This window comes from Henckelia pumila, chromosome 3 (assembly GCF_033568475.1).
Source record: "Henckelia pumila isolate YLH828 chromosome 3, ASM3356847v2, whole genome shotgun sequence".
Taxonomy (NCBI): Eukaryota; Viridiplantae; Streptophyta; class Magnoliopsida; order Lamiales; family Gesneriaceae; genus Henckelia; species Henckelia pumila.
Genome location: NC_133122.1, coordinates 128,843,938 through 128,864,693, shown reverse-complemented (window position 1 = coordinate 128,864,693; position 20,756 = coordinate 128,843,938). Strand labels below are relative to the sequence as shown.

The window sequence follows — 20,756 nt, the reverse complement described above, 5'->3', positions numbered from 1 at the left end:
TAGTGCTCTAATTCATATCTCATTATTAATTATTTATTATTGAACTTATAATATTTTAATGGTTATTTCACTTAAAAATTGATTCACAAATTATAGTGCTCTAATCCATATTTCATTATTGACTACATTTCATTTATTAAAAAAAAAAATTTACATCCTTTATTCATTATTGAAGTTATAATGTTTTTGTAGTGACCCGCACCATGATCACCTACTAATCAGATACTTAAGCATGCAATTAAACATTAAATAATCTTAATCAGAGTAACTGCGAAATCTAAAAATAAAATAGTAATAGGTAAGCAAAACCTAGTGGTCAACCCTGCTATCCATCCTTGGTCACCACCTAACCTTCCTGTCTCCAGGAAAACTACCTGAAACTGCCCCATGGAATAGGACATCAAGAAAACAGAAAACAACCGGAAGTGAGCCTAGCACGCTCAATACGAGAGTATAAATATACACTATTATATGCGCATGAATGCAAATGAACTGGGTACCAAGACACTCAGGTCAAGAAACAAGCGCAAAGACAGGGCCCAGGGTATATAGCACGCTGCACCATCGCCTCAAGAGGTGGCTCATATACCCAATGGATTATGGTAACCTAATACAAGTACAAGTGTCCAACTATCACGGTGACCTGACACAAGACTTATGTATCCAATCATCCACAAACTCGTAGGGTGAGCACCCTACTACAGGATACCTCTAAGGTAAAGGCTCAATATGCTCATGTATGCAATATACAGTCATGACATGCTGTATATAAATGCATATAAAACATGAAATCACATAATCCATGCAAACACATAATACATACATACTCAATCAGGATATCTCAAATAATACTTACGTACCTTTCTAAGGCAGATCCTAGAAGCTCTCCCTCTAGGTCCAAGTCTACCATGCATCACTACAACATAAATAACCATGCATTACCTAGCATGCCAAACATCACCTACTAGGCTCTAAAAGCCTTAATTAAACTATAGCCTAATCCTTATTTCCTATAGGGAACCAAAGTCATACCTTCATTCGTCGTCAGCCCGCTGATGTCGCATGCCCCAGAACCTAGGCATAGCCTAGCTACGATCCCTGGATGCCTCGCTAGAACTCCGCCATCTGGCCACTACTATGGACACTGTCCGCTATAAAAATACTAATTTCAACTCCAACTCTTAAAGAAAGAGTCCCAAAGTCCTTAAAATAAAGGCATGACGGGAGAGAAGAGGAAATTTGGCAATCCAAATGAGAGCCCTCGGACCCCTATTTATTGGCCAAGTTCGGATCGTCCGAACCCCTCTTCGGATGGTCCGATCCTTGCATGATGTCCACGTTGCATGCAGGCCAAGTTTGGACAGTCCTATTCCTCTTCGGATTGTCCGATCTCCGACGTCCGATGCACCTGTAGAAATCCTTTTGACATCTATCCCGGGAGAGTTCGGACCGTGCGATCCCAAGATCGGATCATTCGATCTCACCAACTCTCTAACCAATTCAGAACCTTCGAAGTTCCTTGGGTTCGGATCCTCCGAACTGCCCGAGCCCAAATAAGCCCATTAAGAATTCTTCGAGCATTTTGAACCCAATTCCTTGGTTCAGTTGATCATATTAAAATCCCTTAATCATGTTTTATTAAATTTAAACATGATTAGCAACTTAATCTCGTAAAATGGAACCGGGCTACTACATGTTCCCTCTACTTAAGATATTTCATCCTCGAATAATCTTAAGTATTGAATGCAGTTAAAACTGAATAAACATCTTTTATTCAAACTGAACATTTTATAAGACACTACACTTTCAAAACAACTCCGGATAGTCTGTACGCGCACAGCTCTCAAGTTTCCATGTGGCTTATTCAGGGCCATGCCACTATCAGTGGACTAGAACAAAAGAAATAATCTTGTTGCGTACTACCTTATTCCAATATCCTGTGATACCCACAGATTTATTCATATAAGTCAAATCTGTATCAATTCTTGGTTGAATTATTTCTTGTTCTTCAACCTGTCGCTCCCCCACTTCTTTCCAGAATAGTGGAGTATGACATCATCATTCGTACAATGTCTTGAATGGTCTCATGCCATTATTGTTGTACGTGAAATCAATCAGTGACAACTGATCTTGCCACGCTGGACAAAAATCTAAAGAACATGCTTGCAACTTGTCTTCAAAAGTACGGATCGTGCGCTCTGACTACCCGTCAGTCTCTGGGTGATAAGTTGTACTTAAACTAAGAGTAGTACCCATAGCGCATTGAAAACTCCCCCAAAACATAGAAGTAAACCTGGGGTCTCGATCGCTGACTATGCTCACAGGCACTCCGTGCAACCGAATAATCTCCTGGATGTACCAATGTGACATCCTGTCAAAATTGAAATCCTAGTTATAAGGAATGAAATGTGCTGACTTGGTGATTCGGTCCACCACAACCCAGATAGCATCACAATTCCTCGAGTTCATCGATAAATGGGCCACAAAATTCATCGTGATCAACTCCTATTTCCACTCAGGAATAGGTAAACTGTGAAGAAATATTTCAGGTCATCGGTGTTCTGCCTTGACCTACTGACACGCCAAACATTTAGAAACATACTGATACACATTTTTCCTTATTCCGTTTTACCATAAGCTTGTATGCAAACCTTTGCACACTTAAAGGATTCTCATACCTTATGACTAACACTTGTCATAAAATTCGTGATAACATTATTGTCTACAATTTTTGATTCTCTGAACTCTTCAGGTTATTTTTCTTGGAAATATCAATACTAAATCTTTTGACTCAAAAGGCTATTATTACAATCACATTTATCTCATAAATTGAGATAACACTTGAAAATAAGAATACTGATTATCCCGTCACGGATAATAATAATTTTTTGCTGACATTCTGACTTGTGCTTATTCAGATGAACAAAACTGTTTCATCCATCTTTGGCAAAGTCCTTAATTCAATACAATATAGCAAATTCCCCGACTCGATCTAATCGAATTTGATATATCAATGGCCTAACGCATCCAATAGACATCCGGAAGATTAGTGACAAAATTCCCGCTAAACATGGTAACTGTAGATCTCAGCTGTTGTCCTTTTTCCATGTTTAAATACTTTATGTTATCCTGTTAGTATCTTTTGAAATTCAAATACTTGCTAGATCAATTTCTGACAATATAATCCCAGAAATATTGCAGAAACGTTTTCTGAGAATTTCATATCTGAGTACTGTACTCATTCTATCAATTTCAATTGTTATTCTACAAGAACATTTTTCTCCCCCATCACGGGGTTACAAGCTTTTGGGTTTCCTTCTTATCAACTCTTCTTAAGCAGAAGGAAACCCAAAAGCTAGACTAACATATTTTTTGGAAACAACTACATTCATCTCTGACTGCCTTAGACAAATAGTCACAATAAGTCACGGGGTACTAAACTTGCACCTGTTTAACTGACCATTTCAAAGCGATCATGAACACCTAAGTGCTCACTTCCACTATCCAAGTGAATTCTCATACTGACGAATCCATGATGTAACTTAGCAGGCTCATGACATCTGTCAATTACTAACTAGATAAATCATCTGATAGATCTCAAAACTTTTTGATGTAAAAATGTTCCTAGCCTGGAAACACTTATCCAATCATATATATTATCCACTAATAAAATCAAATATCTTTTCAAGGTTATCAAACTGATACCAAAATTATACTTTAACGTAATTGTTGCAATGATCTCTAGACTGCGTAAATTTTTCATCCCCTTCTGAAGTTCAAAAGACTTCCAGAACATCATTGGAAATATACTTCCCCATGTCTAACCCTGATCGCAGTTCACGTCTCCCAGTATCCTAGTGTCCTGATAAAACTCATCTTGACAAACCATTAATCAAATTCCAATTTTTACAGGGAAACTTACCTAAGTAAATTCATCACTTAGAATTTTTTGTTCATTTAGTAATCAAGACCCTGATCACTACTTATAATTCTGATAGAATCAGACAATACTGGTCAAACCTCTTGGTTTTCCCCCAATATCACGTGCGAGAACTATCTATCCAGAATATAAACTTGTCAAGGAATTCTTTCCAAGACTATTCTATCCACGGAAACCAAAATCTGTATTTCTGATGAAGTCAGATGATAACTCATCACATCCCTTGGCACTAACCCAGCACCAAGAATAATCTAAGAAGACTCAAATAAATCCTGAATATTCTCCTGATAGATTGCTTATGACGGCGTATTCATCGAGACTGAGGTAAGTCTTCCTTTAATGTCAAACTAGAACAAAAGAATCCCTCCAGAGTACACTGGCATAAGGTCGCACTTACTAAACCGTCTCAAAACCCGACAGTCGTCAGCATCCCGACATAACTCATCCGCGAGTCTCTAATAAATAATTACTAAGCAATATTCATATCCGGATCAAAATTATTGATCAAGGAAAACTGAACTTTACAGAAACACGACTCAAATCCCGAGTTTGCAAGCACCTGACAATTTAAATCCTGTTGAATATCCATTCAACTAAACTCTTGGATTAAACCCCGAAATTCCAAACTGTAGGCAAAGCCTATGTGCTCAGAACGATTACTTGTCAAGGAAAAATCCATTCCAAGACTATTCTGATAATGTAACATCTGTATCTCAAACAGATGATAACTAAACCTTGATACCACACCTGATATTTGTCCAATCCAAATTCATACCCTACTGTGACTGTTGCCAAATTTCCAGACTGAGTAGCCTTTCCTATTAAGTCCCTGGAGCACAAAGGCCTCCAAACAATCTCTGAAGTATGGAAACTTCTAGAGCAATATCGACTAAGGGTCGCGCCTCCTCACGTCTAGTCTTTGTCACAGTCCACAACTCTTGGTATTACTTGACCTGACAACCTGATGAAAATACATCATCTCAAGACAACAACCTAAAAGGGTCAAAATAGCTAACTAGTCTAAGGAAACCCGCCTAGAATAAACACTCATGCATCCTGATGAATCACATCATCCCTGGAAAATACTTGGTTTACTAGAATATTCTAGGTAAAAATTCTAGAACTATTCATCTGAAACATGTAAAATCCCGAGTACACAAATAATCAATCTTTTAATCAATTTAACCAAGAAAATCTCAAAGATTACAATACTTGAACACCAATCCAGGTTCTAATACGATCTTTATTACAATCCCATCTAATACATAACTTTAAACAAAAGGTTAAACTGAAAGAAGTACAATAAAACAAAATCTTAGTACATCAAATACTGAAATCTTTAATACATCTGATTACAATTGAATTACTGTTTATAACAAAACTTAATACAGTATTTAAACTTCTGCGGAAATCTTTCATTCCGTCTATTGATCTTGAACATGAAGTTTTCCATCTGTAACTCATTTCAGCAGACCTTCTACCTTGCAAGATCTCAAAGAATTTAACTACCGGAAACTACCAATTAAATGATCCAATCTATGGTAAGATCTTCTGACAATCTTTCCAACTACTAATGGAAAGTCTTGTTGGGTGGCTTCCTTGGTCGATGCAGAATTGATGACTACTTGTCACACATTCCCTTCAACCATGAGAAGTGTCTGACGTTGAAAACTGGATCTTCTCTTCCAGCTCCATCCTATTGGGATCCTCATAATACGAACCTCTGCTGCCAACCTTGGCAATGACGAACTTGAAAAAGCCTAGATATCCTACTATTCCAATTCCTGATATTGCTATCATCATTGAATCCAACTTGTAATCCAACAAAGGATAACCCAAAATCAATACTATGTCCCAAAGAATCTTATTGCATGCTCTGATACCATAAATATAGTGACTCGCACCGTGATCATCTATTAATCAGAGACTTAAGCATGCAATTAAATATTAAATAATCTTAATCAGATTAAATGCGAAATCTAAAAATAAAATAGTACCAGGTAAGCAAAACCTAGTGGTCAACTCTGTTATCCAGCCTTAGTCACCACCTAACCTCCATGTCCCCAGGAGAACTACCTGCAACTACCCCATAGAATAAGGCATCCAGCCAACAAAAAACAACCGTAAGTGAGCCTAACACGCTCAGTACGAGAGTATGACCATACACTATTATAAGATCATGAATGCAAATGAACTGGGTACCAAGACACTCAGGTCAAGAAACAAGCTCAAAGACCGGGCCCAGGGTATATAGCACGCAGCGCCGTCGCCTCAGGAGTTGGCTCATATACCCAATGGTTAATGGTGACCTGATACTAGTACAAGTTTTCAACCATCACGGTGACCTAACACAAGACTTATGTATCTAACCATCCACAAACTCGTAGGGTGAGCGCCCTACTACAGGATACCTCTAAGGTAAAGGATCAATATGCTCATGTATGCAACATACAGTCATGACATGCTGTATATAAAGGCATATAAAACATGAAATCACATAATTCATGCAAACACATAATACATGCATACTCAATCTGGATATCTCGAATAATACTTCCGTACCTTTGTAAGGCAGATCGTGGAAGCTCCCCCTCTAGGTCCAAGCCTACCATGCAGCAATATAACATAAATAACCATGCATTACCTAGCATGCCAAACATCACCTACTAGGCTCTAAAAGCCTTAATTAAACTATAGCCTACTCCCTATTTCCTATAGGAAACCAAAACCATACCTTTGTCCGTCGTCAGCCCACTGATGTCGCATGCCCAAGAGCCTGGGCATAACCTAGCTATGACCCCTGGACGCCTTGGCAGAGCTCCGCCACCTAGCCGCTACTACGGACACTGTCCGCTATAAAAAAAAAACTAATTCCAACTCCAACTCTTAAAGAAAGAGTCCCGAAGTCCTTAAAATAAAGGCATGACGGGAGAGGAGAGGAAATTTGGCAATCCAAATGAGAGCCCTCGGACCCCTATTAATAGGCCAAGTTCGGATCGTCCGAACCCCTCTCCGGACAGTCCGATCCTTGCCTGATGTCCACGTTTCATGCATGCCAAGTTCGAACGGTCCGATTCCTCTTCGGATCGTCCGATCTCCGACGTCCGATACACCTGTAGAAATCTTTTTGACATCTTTTCGGGGAGAGTTCGGACCGTCCGATCTCACCAACTCCCAAACCAATTCAGAGCCTCCGAAATCCCTTGGGATCGGACCCTCCGAACCCAGTTCGGATCCTTCGAACTGCCCGAGCCCAAATAAGCCCATTAAGCATTTTTCGAGCATTTTTAACCCAATTCCTTGGTTCGGTTGATCATATTAAAAAACTTTAATCATGTTTTATTAAATCTAAACATGATTAGCAACTTAATCTGGTAAAATGAAACCGGGCTACTATAGTTTTAATGGTTCTTTCACTTAAAAATCGACCCTTTAAAAATTGACACAAATGTTATAGTGCTCTAATCTATATTTTATTATTAATCATTCATTATTGACTGCATTACATTTTTTTAAAAAAAAAATATTACATCCTTTATTCTGGTTTAATTTATTTAATATGAATTATCCCAATTATTGTTATGAATTCACTATTTTATAACAATATATCAATATAATTGTAATATCGCGCAATGAATGTTCCTAGGAAACAAAGTCCACCGAGTTTTAATTTTTAGACATATTTTTTAACGATTTTTTTATTTATAAATAAAAAAATGAGTTGATATATATTTATTCTATTAGTATCACTGTTTATTTCAATCAAGATTATAATTAGATTGCTATTTTTTGTTGTTATGTTATACTCATGATTAATAATTGGCTATGTGATTTTTGTGTTACCATACGAGTTTTTAATTAAATTATATTTATTGTTAATAATTTATTAAGTTTTATTCAATGGATGATGAAATAGACCAATAAATAACATTATTTATTTAATTCATAACTTGAATTGGAGTCCAAGAAAATTATTAATATAAAAAAGTAAGATTGAGTTTTATATATATATATATATATATATATATATATATATATTATAGCCACGTACATATGCTTACTTTTAATGTTAAATTATACTACTCTAATGGATAAATAATAACTATTGATAAAATGACAAAATTAAAAGGCAATTAAACTTAAAACTCATGCGATATTTTTAATTTTTTATTCTCTTTTCGCATTTTATAATTTATTATATCACTATCAATTTGAGTAGTATAATTGTCCTAACTTAATTATACCCAATAAAATATATAGTTAATTTAATTTATAATTTATTAAAAAAATTCGTAAAATGAAATCATGATTGTAGTTAGATATCATCTAAATATTCTATAATCATTATCTAAGTTTATATAATTTGGAAATCAAGAAAAAAATCTAATACTTGGTCAAATGTTTTTTTATTAATATTCGAATTTATTGGTAATAAATCATTTATGATGGTATATATATTAAAAATTCAATTCAATTAATAGAAAATACAGTCCAATATCCAATAGTTTCTATCTAAATAAAATTAAAAATCAATAATGAAAAATTAAAAATAAATTATTTATCTCTTCCATATAAATGTACAAAATAAATTTACAAGATCATAGATAATTTAACTTAATGTTATATGTTCGAATTTTTTGATAGACGTCATTTATTAGTTAGTTATAAATATAATAGTTTGATACATATTAATGTGAACATTAATCGTCATTATATTATATCTATCTAAATTGTCGATTATTTTGTTTTGTTATTATTTTTTTTATTGTATGGTGTACGAATGTATAAACATTTTCTAAATATTTGTTTTTTGTTTATTATGTTTTTTAGTACAAATACATCGAATTTCAAATTAAATCAAATTATAACACTAAAGTATTATATTTAATTGATGTGAACGTGAATGATTTTGCTAATTTCTTAAAATACATGGATTTATCACGGGCCCTAGAGGTGTTTATCGGTCGGTTCGGTTTTAATTTGTCTAATTTCGTTTTGGTTTTTCGGTTTTCGATATATAAAAATGTAATCCAAAGTCAAACCGTTCTACTTCAGTTCAGTTTGATTTTTGTACTAAAATGGACCGGTTTATACGATTCGGTTTGATCGATTTTATCATTAATAATACATAACACAATAAAATAAACATAAATTTTATCAAACATGTAATTTAAATACACCAACACACAACTTAAAGTTATAATCATATAATGAAGAAAAAAAAATAACAAACAATACAAAAACAAACATCCAACCACAATCTTATAATATTTTAAAAAAAACAAAACAAATTTTGATACGGACATACGATTATTCCGATTTTGATACAAATATTAAAATTAATAATATAAATGTATTGTAAAATATAATATATTTTTTTTACATGATTTCTTAGTAAAAACTTTAAAAATAAATTTTAAATAACTTACATAAACAACAATCAAATAAAAATTACATAAACAACAATCAATTAATCAACTATAAAGTACATAAACAACAACAATGAATTAAATAAACGACAATCAACTAAAATTTTTTTAAAATAATTATTTATTCACTAAATATCATCTCATAAGATATATAATATAAATAAAAAATTTATATAAAATTAATAATTTAATTTAATTTCGGTTTTTTCGGTCGGTTCGGTTTTGACATATATAATCCAAAATCGAACCAAATAAACTTTGGTTTTAATATTTATATCCGAATTACAAAATACGGTTTCGGTTCGGTTTGATTTTTTATTTTTTCGATTTAGATTTCCGATTTTTTCGATTTTATCCAAAATATGAACACACAAACCGGCCCCAGTCGTTTGAGCTATCATCGAGATCACAAACGGCAGATGAGAGCTGAAAAATTAAAGGATAATGGTTTTACCATGGGTGCTCTGCCATCCATATCCATTCCATACTCGCTTCTATTTTCCGACAACCAATGAATACATTAAGCCAAATCGTTTGGTTTTTTTCCGAGAGTACTCGAAATTTCGCAGCTGGAATTCGAATATTTCTTTTGCTGTCCAGTCAGAGTCAGAGAATACAAACCCGGTGAGAATAGTGGCTCTCGTGGGTGAAGGTAGCGTAAGCCCCCTTAAATCCACACCTTGGTCCCACGTTATGCTCCACACTGTGAGTGCCAATCTTTCAACACTAATTTTTGAGTACTTGGTAGTTGGTAGAATGCATCAATCGCCCATTGACTGATTCTTGTATTTTATGTATTAATTAGTTTATGTTTGTGATCTTATTTTGTTGTGTGAGAGTGTTCATGAATTTGAGACCCCTCATGACTGTTTCTAATTCCCCAGGCTGAAAGATTGCAATGGATTGATGAAGGGTTTGAAATGCTTGTTTTTACGGATCACTTTAATCAATCCAATTATGACGTCATAGGGATGGAACTAGCTCATGCAAATATTTTGATGATTGTTGCTGTGGTGGATCAAGAATCGGTTGAATGGATCCAAGCCAATTGTCAACACGTTTCAAATGTCATATGTTTTGATTCATCTCCTGCTTTGACAAACAAGTTAGGGGGATCTCTTGTCCAAACTGAGGCAAAAACAAGTATATTCAGCTATTTATCATTGCCTCCACGACGGGAACTCAAGAAATCAAAGGAAGTTGTTCGAACTGTATTCGAGGCCTGGGATAGGCATACTGCTGATGATATACGCTTCTGTTTGTTAGTAATAATAAATGCTTATGTAAGACCAGTTTCTACCCTGAAGAATCTAAGAGCAAAAGGCTTTTCGACATTGAATTGTATGGTGAAATACTGCGGGCCTCAAATATTGAATTGTCTGATGGATCCAAATTGTAGGAAAGCTCTTCAATGCTTGAATCAATGTAGCCCTGTGGATCAAGTATGCAACTATTGTTGTATTGCTTCGTACGAGAGTCCAAAACTCGAAGAATTTTCTTTATGCGTATTGCAGAAGCATAACTGTCTTGAATTGGATGCCAAGATTCCGGACAAACCCCATGTAATGCCAATGGTTCGGTTTCGAGGGGAAGATTTGAATCATGAAATTAGTGAAGATCTACTTGTGGGTTGGTTGGGGAGGTTGGATTGGAGTTGGCGTGTTGTTGCTGGACAGAACCCTGCTTATGATCAGTTTCCATGCCAGTACCAGTTATTCTACAGGGGAAAGGCAAAAGGATCATTTTGGTATGAGCCAGTATTTCAAGTGAGAACACTTGGGGGGGCTTTGGTGTGGAGACGAAGAAAATACCGTGTTAAAAGAGGAAAGACACCGGGAACATTTCACTTCAGTGTCTTAGATAATGGAGTGGTTTCAAATGAATTTTGGACGATAGTGGAGGTTGCAGATGATTTTACTTGGGGTCTGTTTCACTACCATGGAGCTGCTACAGTCGCGGGACAGTCGTACAGCGGGGCAATACTTGTCTGCCCGGATGGCAAGTACCCAGAAGAGAGTGAGAGGCATCGATTGGTGTCTGCATTGGATAGATGTAGAATCAAGGAGTGGGAGCTGTACTCTGTTGATAATTCTTCTTGTCAAAATCCACCTTTAGACCTGCCTGAGGGTTCATGCTTGCATCATAAGATACGAGTCTAAGCATTGAAAGTTTCATTTCTATGAGATTTCTGAGAAAAGAAACCCATGGGGTGGAGACGGAAGGCAAATACAGCAGGGTTGGCCATGGCCGTTTGTCAATTGATTGCCTAATGAGTCAATTTATCCATTATAATAGGAAGGCCTAACTGCTGTTGAAGGTTCATTTTCAAACGTCATTTAAGCTCTTGCCTGCTCTGCTTTCACGTGTAGGAGCAGTGAGAATATGCAATATTGCCATATAAATTAGGTATTGTTTGGTTTGAGATATTATTAATTTATGTATAACTTATTTCATCAAATCTCGTGTTATTCTCGTCATATTAGCTACAAATTTAAGTTTAATAAGATTTATCTAAATCCTCGAAAGTTGGCTACAAACTTAAGTTCATTATATATTTATGTATCAATCGATCGCTTCACAACATGATCATTGTGTGCAATTATGCTAGTATTAATAAAATTTGGCACTGGCAAGAACAAAACCACCAAAATTACAACTTTAGTTTATCATACAATATAAAATAAAACATATATAATCAATCCATTATAAGAAAATAACCCAATAATAATTTTAAGAGGATAAAGAACAAACAACTCCCAACTTGGCTGCTACATGTACAGCCTAACAGGTATTATTCCAGCGCAAGAAGCCACTCAACACAATCTGGAAACCCTTATTTATAAACAGAATTACTTCAACATATTTTAGCTACGTTTCAATCACGAATTTGAGAAAACCGGACGGGATCTCGATCAAAGAATAATAATAATGGATCTCATTGACCCTCGACGTCCGATTCCATCTAAACGTATGAAGTAATGAACGAGTGTTGTGTCGTCGGTCCGATATATTCTCTTGAATCTCCCTGCGTTCACCTGGAAATCCATTCAGATTCTAAAGATTTCCTGACCCTGGGAGGTGCTAAGCTCTAAGTTTGCACCCCTGTCTGCATGCGAACAAATTTAAAACAACAAAAACATTAAGTATAAGATTGTAAAACAAGCATTTATAGATTAGTGGACATATATCACATTAAATATTAAGGAACCGTCAATTTAATCCCCTAAGTTGTCGTTTGAATTTTCGTCCTATAACTTGTCAAAAAATTTGGTCTCAGTACAATGTATAGCTCTGTTTTTTCCCCTTTTTTATAAACTTATTTTATCAGACTGTTGTGGTGGTGTTAGCTCGATATGCAAGCATCAATATGTGCGATATATATAATTTTAGCAATTTATAGCATCACATCAACACTCTAACAAAATAGGACTAAAGTAATATTAAAAAAGAAACCCTAATGTAGTAAGAGCTACTCAGTGAATCAAAACCCAATTAAAATAATCTAATTTGCAAGACTAATTTGGTTCTTATTTGGTCTCTCAGGAATCAGGATGATAAAATTCTTACTGATAAATGGCGTCTTGAACACGAAGAAGCATGCGCCGATGACAACATAGCACAGCAAAAGAACCAAACCCTTCATATAATGTGACGTTCCATCCTGCAAAAGTTCCCAAATTAGTGTCAATACATTACAAAATCACAAACGTTTTATAGGGTTTTTGTAAATAAATTGTAATTTAATCAATATAATTTTATTTTTTTTCGTGATTTCTTGTTTCTTGGACAAGATTTCATCGCTACAAATGACTTACTTGTAAAGTGAATGCCGTGACCAGAATAGATATGGCAAGAGTACTTGTTTCTAGGATATTGAGGTCCAGATCCATGTCGATACCCATGATCCACGCTACGATTACACTTGTTGGGACCTAAAACATTTAAAATTGTTTTTAATTAGAAAAACTTAATTTTTTCTAAAGATTTAATTAATTAATTGAGTATTCGAGCAATTGTGTAAATAATTACGAGAATGATGTATGCATAAACATACCACAAACATGGCAATTTGTGTTGCCGAACCTAGTGCCACGCCTAAAGATATATCCTGCACAAGAGATAAGTTAAATGGTCATTCACATTTCCAGAACATTCTAGAACCGTGTAAAAGCAATATTAGGAATATTCTAAAAAAAATTATCATCGTGAGGATTCTGAAAGGCACAACAAGATTATGTAAGACTCTAGAAGACTATGGAATATTCTAGAAACTACGGAACATCGTGATTTTTGGGCAATCCAACAGTCATAAACTTCATAGACTATCATACTATATTATAGCACAAAATTTTCAAAAATATTGTATTAACTAGTGTTTCTTAGCATACGATGTGTGCTTCATTTGCTAAGTGACGAAAAATTACAATCCAGCAATTAATTAAGTATCCACAAAGACAACACATAAATTGTATAAAATTCTTTTCGTAATAAAATTATCTTTCTATAATCAAGTGATCTTTCTTCTCAATAATTCGTCAAGTACTCAGTCATAGACTTGACTTTGAGTATTCTAATTCGAAAACTTATTCACTCCCAAAATCATAAAATTCACACAAATAATCATCAAAGATCAATTATTTTTCACATATTTAATTAATAGTTCGAAATAACACTCACCAATTTGTTCTTGAATGCGAAAATGATAGCCCCTGCATGTTCTGCTGCATTTCCCACAATTGGTAGTAAAATCACACTGATGAAGTTGATGGATAACCCCCAAGAATTTGATGCATCCTATGTATATTTTGAACAAAAGATATATTAGAATATGAACAATTAGATTTTATTAAATTTTAACGTCACTGTACATAAGAAACAAAGTATGCTAAACATAAGCATTTATAAGTTTATGTACTTACTTCGATTGTGGCAACTACGTATTCAGACAGAACAGCTATGATTCCGGTCATGAGAACTAACCAAATAAATCCACTCCAAAACCCTATAATTGGAGTGTCATCTGATACATCGTCGTCAAAAACATCGTCTTCTTCCTGAAAACAACTAATTTTTTATTAATTTTTGTTTTTAAAAAATTAATTTTATTGAAACCTAGGGTAACAAGTAATTGTCAAACAAGATTTGTAATGTGCCAAAGAAATCTTGTACGGGAATGATCACCTCCGGAGTCTCGAATAATTGTCTATGAGTCCATAACTGGAAGATTAGATATGCAATGTACGCAATGAGCATGACAATGCAGCTTGCCCTCGACAACTGAAGTGTCCCAACTGCGGTTTGTTCCGCGGATTTCCCAGAAAATTTGAACATCAAAGGCAATACATGGCACAATAATCCCAAGAACAAAAGCAATGAGTTGACATCTGCCTGCCTCTGTAGTTTTACAAGAAAAAATATAGATGTATTATGTCAATAGCTAATTCATTCACAAATTGAAGCTAATTGAAGCTTGGTAAGTTCGATTTTATAAAATGTTATTGTAAGTTTGAAAATGTTTACATATACACGAGTGAGCACACAAAATTATCTAAAATCACTTACATGAAAAATATTAATGCCTACAAAGGATATACTTATATTACCATGACCTAGAAGCAAGCCTATGCAAGTATATATATGACAGAGCATAATGAATTCCACAAGAAACTGCTCAATCGAAACCTTCAACTGATAAATATAGGTAGTTTTTTTTAAAAATAATTTAATAAATATCGTACACACATAATTAAATTAAATTAAATTAAATTAAATTAAATTAAAGAAGAAAATAGATTTATCAACTATCTGTTAAAGATAATGGACTTGGACCTAACGCAATCACAAAAGATTGTCGAACTCTATATATGTAACTAATTTCAAATCCAAGTATATTGTGTTTAACATAGTATCAAAGCTTATGTCCACCATTATGTGTCAGACTGTCCATAGTTAGATCATCCATTAATGTCAATCCGATGTTGGACATCTTAACACACCATTTGTCAGTTCAAGAATGAAACTACTGGAGTCTGGAGATATTAACGGATGGTCCAACTATGGGCAGTCACACATAATGGTGGACCTAAGCTCTGATACCATGTTAAATACAATATACTTGGACGATCTAACTCGACCCCAAAAGTTAACTAGAAGAGTTGTTCAAGTTTATATACCCAAGTAACCCAACTCCCAAGAAATCTGTCACTATCAACTTCTGACTCCTTTTCTCACAAACACAGACATGTAACGAAAAAATCATGACGGACAACTCTATTAGGATGAAGATCATGCCCTTGAATCATGAGAGATGTTTTGTGTATACTTTTATTCCATTGAATTATTAGCTACACTCCTGTATGTGAATACAATATATATATGTGCAAATTAAGGGAGCTGGGCTCGTATATGTTATATATTTTCTTACTCGATCGAATTTTTGCTGTTTCGATATGTTAGCAATGCCACCACAGAAGAGGGAGGAGCCAAGAACCAAAAGAAGATTAGAAAGGATAGATCCCAATAGAGAGTATTTGACCACAGAAACTTTATGGTTAGCAAGTGCCAGTATTGCTATTATCATTTCTGTCGCATTTCCACATGTTGCGTTCAAGAGTCCTCCAACTGCAGACATAAAAAAAAAAAAAAAAATTTAAATAAAATGTAATTGATTGATAATTTTACACACTTATATAATAATAATTGGTTGATATATAATAGGCAATAATTTATTTGCATAGAATTAGTTAACTGAGATGAAATTAGCTAATCACCTGTTGGCCCTGTGTAACAAGCGATTTGCCTGCATTAATTAGAGAGCGAATGATATAAATCCTCGATTATTAGAGTGTATAAATTAATTTTTTAATTACTTTTAGAATTGAAAAGAATTATAAATATGATAGTTATAACTGGATAATTGAAATATATATGGCCTTACTCTGTGAGGAAACTGACTCGTTCGGCCAGGGGAGTGATTCCAAGTAAGCTTAAAGCAAATATCCATGGCTGAGAAGAAGATAATTGAGACAGTGTATATATATTATGAGTATATTAATCAAGAAAATTAACTCAAAGTTAACTTACTAAAAACATAAAAAAAAAAAAAAAAAAACTTCCGTAAGAATATATATATAATATTATGGTGAAGTTTTTGCTAGTTGTTTAAAACATGGGGTTTTTTTTTTTTAACCACGATGATATTTTTATACTGGATGAAGTAAAAACAAAAAAATATCTCTCTCTCTCTCTCTAACTTTTCTGCACTGCATTTGTTTTTAAAAAATCCCCACCCACTTCTCCCCGTGGAATATATATATATATATATCATGAAAAAGTAGAGAAAAATGGATAAGAGTAGTGAAAGACATGCAACTCACATTCCGAAAATGGCAATAGTGGGCGACAATGGCGAAAGGGATGGCCAAGAAGAGGACGGAGAGCTTGGTTCCCAGCAAAACCTCCTGCAAGTTTGCAAGGAAACTTCGAAGAAACCCGATACGAACTCTGTTGACAAGAGTGAGATGGGACTTCTTGCGCAGGGAAGACGATGACATGTTGTGTGCTGTGCGGCCATGTCTCATCTCCTTGCTCAGTCCCTTCATGTTCCCGTTCTCCAATTCCGCCATTTTCCTGTGTTTAATCACCACTCTTGCATGTAATAAGAATGCTTAATTCCGTCGACACTCGAAAGTTTTGCAGGCTCGTGAGGTTGTTGGGTTCCCGATGTTCCAGATAACCTCAAACTTATATATACCATGAGTAGATCAGAGCGCAGCGCTGTTGCTTCCGCGAAATTTCGTTACTTTTTGTTGTCTTATGATTTACCAAAACATATGGGCAATACGATTTCTGTTAGGCGGTTCAGCACATGCCAATATTTATAGACAAAAACTCCTATGAAACGGTTTCAAAGGTCATTTTTTTTAGACGGATATCTTATATGGGTTATTCATTAAAAGTATTACATTTTATGTCAAAAGTATTACTTATTATTATAAATATGGGTAGGGTTGACCAGTCTCAAGGATGAGACCATCTCACATCAGTGTTACTCATATATATATATATATATATATATATATATATATATATATATATATATATGTGTGTAGAGGTGTCAAAAGGCAGGCCGGCCCACAACCCGTCACAACCTATCATTAGGCTGAATGGGGGGCCGGCTCACTTTTAGGCGAGTTGAGAAAATACCAACTCAACCCACCTATTTTAGGTGGCGCCGGGGCAGACCAATCCGACCGATCAAACCCATTTTGACACCACTATATATATGGTCTATGGGTCCACGTGTATATATCTAAAAAAATTAATAAATAATATATAAATAAATAACCTACGCACCTCAGAAATAACAATAGATATATGAAAATACAATGTTGGGATTATTATTGTATAGAATTACGATAATATGATAAATTTCAATGAAATAAAGTGGGAATTTTATTAAATAATATAATATAAATAACTGACTAATAATTAACTTATTGGTTAAGTGTAGCAATGTCAGGTAAAGCCAAATATGTAAACACGTACGGACATTAATCGTGTCATGATCATGGACGAGTGGTAATTTCTTACAAAATATTAGCAAAAATTCAATTGAATCAAGGTTGAACGTAACTTCGGCTGATAACAATTATTGGTTAGAGTGATATGGACCTGCACTTTAATTAGTCACACAAACATATACTCGTGGCAAAACAAATTATCAATATCGAGCCTCGATCGTGAAACTCACAGTTTTCTTAAAAAAGATTATCCTCTAACACGGACGCCTTCGAGAATCAATGAGTGTTCATTTCCCAAAACACAACAATTCAAAACATTAACAATTAAACACAAATTTTATTTCACTTTACGCAAACAATAAAAGTACTGAAATGAATGACGAGAAACGACGTACGTAGCAAACTTAATTAAAGAGAATATAAATGAATTGATAGAAATCAAGTGTGTGAATTGTTGAAATGGACTCCATATTTTTAGGCTTGATTTTGAGGAGTTTATCGCCCTATTAAATCACGTTCGAGGGTGCTCAAAGCTCACCCTTCCACCACCATGTATTGATGACCATCACTTAATTAATAATCACATGGTGATCATGGGGGAGTCGAATTAAGGTAAGGTAAAGGTATCTTTATCTCCTCTAATTACATAATTGTACTCTTGATTTGTACATTAGTTCATTAATTCGCACCCCTTCCTAATTCAAGCCACAATTTTCATTCACAATTCCATTCATTTACAACATACACTTGGGGAAATATTTTATGGTTATTCTTGGATTGTTGAATTTAAGATATTAATGGATTTCAAATTCCTTGACATGCTTGGATCGATAAAACTCAAGTGAATTCAAAGAAAAAATTACATATTCAACACCCTAACTTGTAGGTTTTTCATTTTAGTCTTGTTATTATTCAATTCACGATCTTAATTTACTAACTCACAATATTTTGGTCTTAGGAATTGTTCATCGGAGCAATGCTATCGAACACGTACGTTAGCAATATAATGTCCGTCGCTACATTAATAATTTTTGGTGACATGTCATTTTCGGCATCAAATTATCATTTTGATGAAAAATGACTAAACGAAAAAATACGAATCAATGAACTAATACCTTAAACTAACATTAAAAAAACATATTTCAGATGTTATTTGGCATTCTAGCTAGTTTAGTCTTAAATGTTTCAAAAAATCGTCCGAGTTAATCATTCTTTCAATTCAATGATTTTGGTTCAGTCCGAGATATTTGATCGGTTTTAGGGGCATGACTGACGTATGTTATGTCTATTTTTTATTAAAATTGACGAAATGACCAACTCGATCGGTTAAAATTGTAAAATTTTAGGACTAAATCAAAAACGCCCAATTATTTTTGTTTAAATCAAGAAAATGACCAAATATTTGTGACTGGAACGAGTCTTTAATTTCCCTCTCCCTTCGCAATTTCAAATGTGTTTCATATCAAATTATGTTGTTTTAATAGTAATGGTGGTAAATATACCTAATATGAGTATCTATAACCTTTTTATTATTATAGAAAAATATGATTTGTTTTGATTGAATTTATAGATTTTTTAAAAGAATTATTAATTTCTTGTCACTACTTGTAATTTGTAAGAGATGTTTATCGATACAGCTATAATAGATGGTTGTGAAGTTTTAGAAAGTAAAAAATATGTTGAGAAATTAAGTTTTGGTGTTTACAAGATATAATACTAAATTGAAGACAAAATCGATATGAGGCTAAACTGAAACTACCGCATAAATTAAGAAAGAAGCGTTAAACTGACAAACACGTCTCTCGTATGAGCTCAACTGATAGTAATCAAGTCAACCAAACTGAAGACACTAAGCTGACCTATTGTCAGTTTACCATCGCGCCTTTTTTGGATAAAGTTTTCCGTACTCTGACACATTCTGTAGTGCCGCGATCCAAAGAAAAATGTCGGCTTTAGATATTGTTCGTGAAAATGACAATTGCAACGAACAATAATTCGAAATTCTATCTGAAGATCCATTTTGAATTTATTATCATTGGCATCCGAAAAGTATAAATAAGGATCTGGATCGATTGAAGAACAACTTTTGTCAACTAAGCTTGATGTGAATATCTGAAATCTCAAAGCTTGGAAATCGATCAAAGAATTCGAAGCACAAACACTCAAACTGATATTCTGATCATTGATGGATCATTTTTGTGCCAAGTCAATCGAGTTGTAAACATCTCTATTTTATCAGTTTAGAACTGAAACTGAGTTGTAACTATGAGTTCTTGTTTAGGCACTGTATAAGTCCTAAACTGGATTGGGGTTTTGCAAATTGCTTGTAAAATTCAAAGTCTTCTAGTGATATCTTTTCGAGAAGGAAAAAGGGGTGACGTAGGAGTAATTGAAATCTCCGAGCATTCGTAAACATCTCATTGTGTCTCTTATCAGTTTACCTACCTACTATCTATCTTGCATACACTGTTTTTTTATAAGTGTTCAAATCTGTAACTTGACATATTTTCGCACATACTCAGTTTGTCAAATTACATTAGACATCAAAATAAACATAGAATTCAATCATTAAACCGATTGAATTAATCACTTCTCGTCAAAACATTTTTTAAGTGTATTCAACTCTCCCCTCTACACTCTAAACCGATCCTAACAAAATATGTTGTGGATTTATATGTTTTAACCTAAATTTGTAATTTTGTTGGATGCAATAAATGATATGGTTAAAGTCTTTTATATGCGTTTATAATGATATATTTTTTTAATTATATTATACTAGCTACTTTAGAGAATATAAATTATATTTAAAATATCTAATTTTTTTAATAAAAAATTAAAAACTTAAAATTGATCATCTGAACTAAG

General features: G+C 34.1%; 2 protein-coding genes across 2 annotated transcripts; one reads left to right on the top strand and one right to left on the bottom strand.

The window, feature by feature from the left end:
• The first annotated feature begins 9,822 nt into the window (after window positions 1–9,822).
• Window positions 9,823–11,813, top strand: LOC140892396 (violaxanthin de-epoxidase, chloroplastic-like). Its single transcript, XM_073301269.1, has 2 exons — window positions 9,823–10,074; window positions 10,254–11,813. Exons 1-2 carry the CDS (start codon window positions 10,063–10,065, stop codon window positions 11,526–11,528), a joined length of 1,287 nt encoding a protein of 428 aa, XP_073157370.1. The 5' UTR covers window positions 9,823–10,062; the 3' UTR covers window positions 11,529–11,813.
• A 194-nt stretch (window positions 11,814–12,007) lies between these two features.
• On the bottom strand, window positions 12,008–17,101 carry LOC140886952 (vacuolar cation/proton exchanger 3-like). Its single transcript, XM_073293909.1, has 11 exons — window positions 16,746–17,101; window positions 16,307–16,374; window positions 16,140–16,168; window positions 15,794–15,990; window positions 14,551–14,763; window positions 14,289–14,423; window positions 14,047–14,163; window positions 13,424–13,477; window positions 13,185–13,301; window positions 12,937–13,030; window positions 12,008–12,475 (listed from the first exon to the last, which is right to left on the bottom strand). Exons 1-11 carry the CDS (start codon window positions 16,992–16,994, stop codon window positions 12,417–12,419), a joined length of 1,332 nt encoding a protein of 443 aa, XP_073150010.1. The 5' UTR covers window positions 16,995–17,101; the 3' UTR covers window positions 12,008–12,416.
• Between the last annotated feature and the right edge of the window lie 3,655 nt (window positions 17,102–20,756).

Excerpts from the sequence above, each read along its gene's own strand:
- LOC140886952 (XM_073293909.1), bottom strand. The coding sequence starts at position 16,994 with ATGGCGGAATTGGAGAACGGGAACATGAAGGGACTGAGCAAGGAGATG. Across the intron at positions 15,991-16,139 it reads TTGTTACACAGGGCCAACAG|TTGGAGGACTCTTGAACGCA; the intron begins GTGATTAGCTAA and ends TTATGTCTGCAG. Across the intron at positions 14,764-15,793 it reads AACAGCAAAAATTCGATCGA|AGGCAGGCAGATGTCAACTC; the intron begins GTAAGAAAATAT and ends GTAAAACTACAG.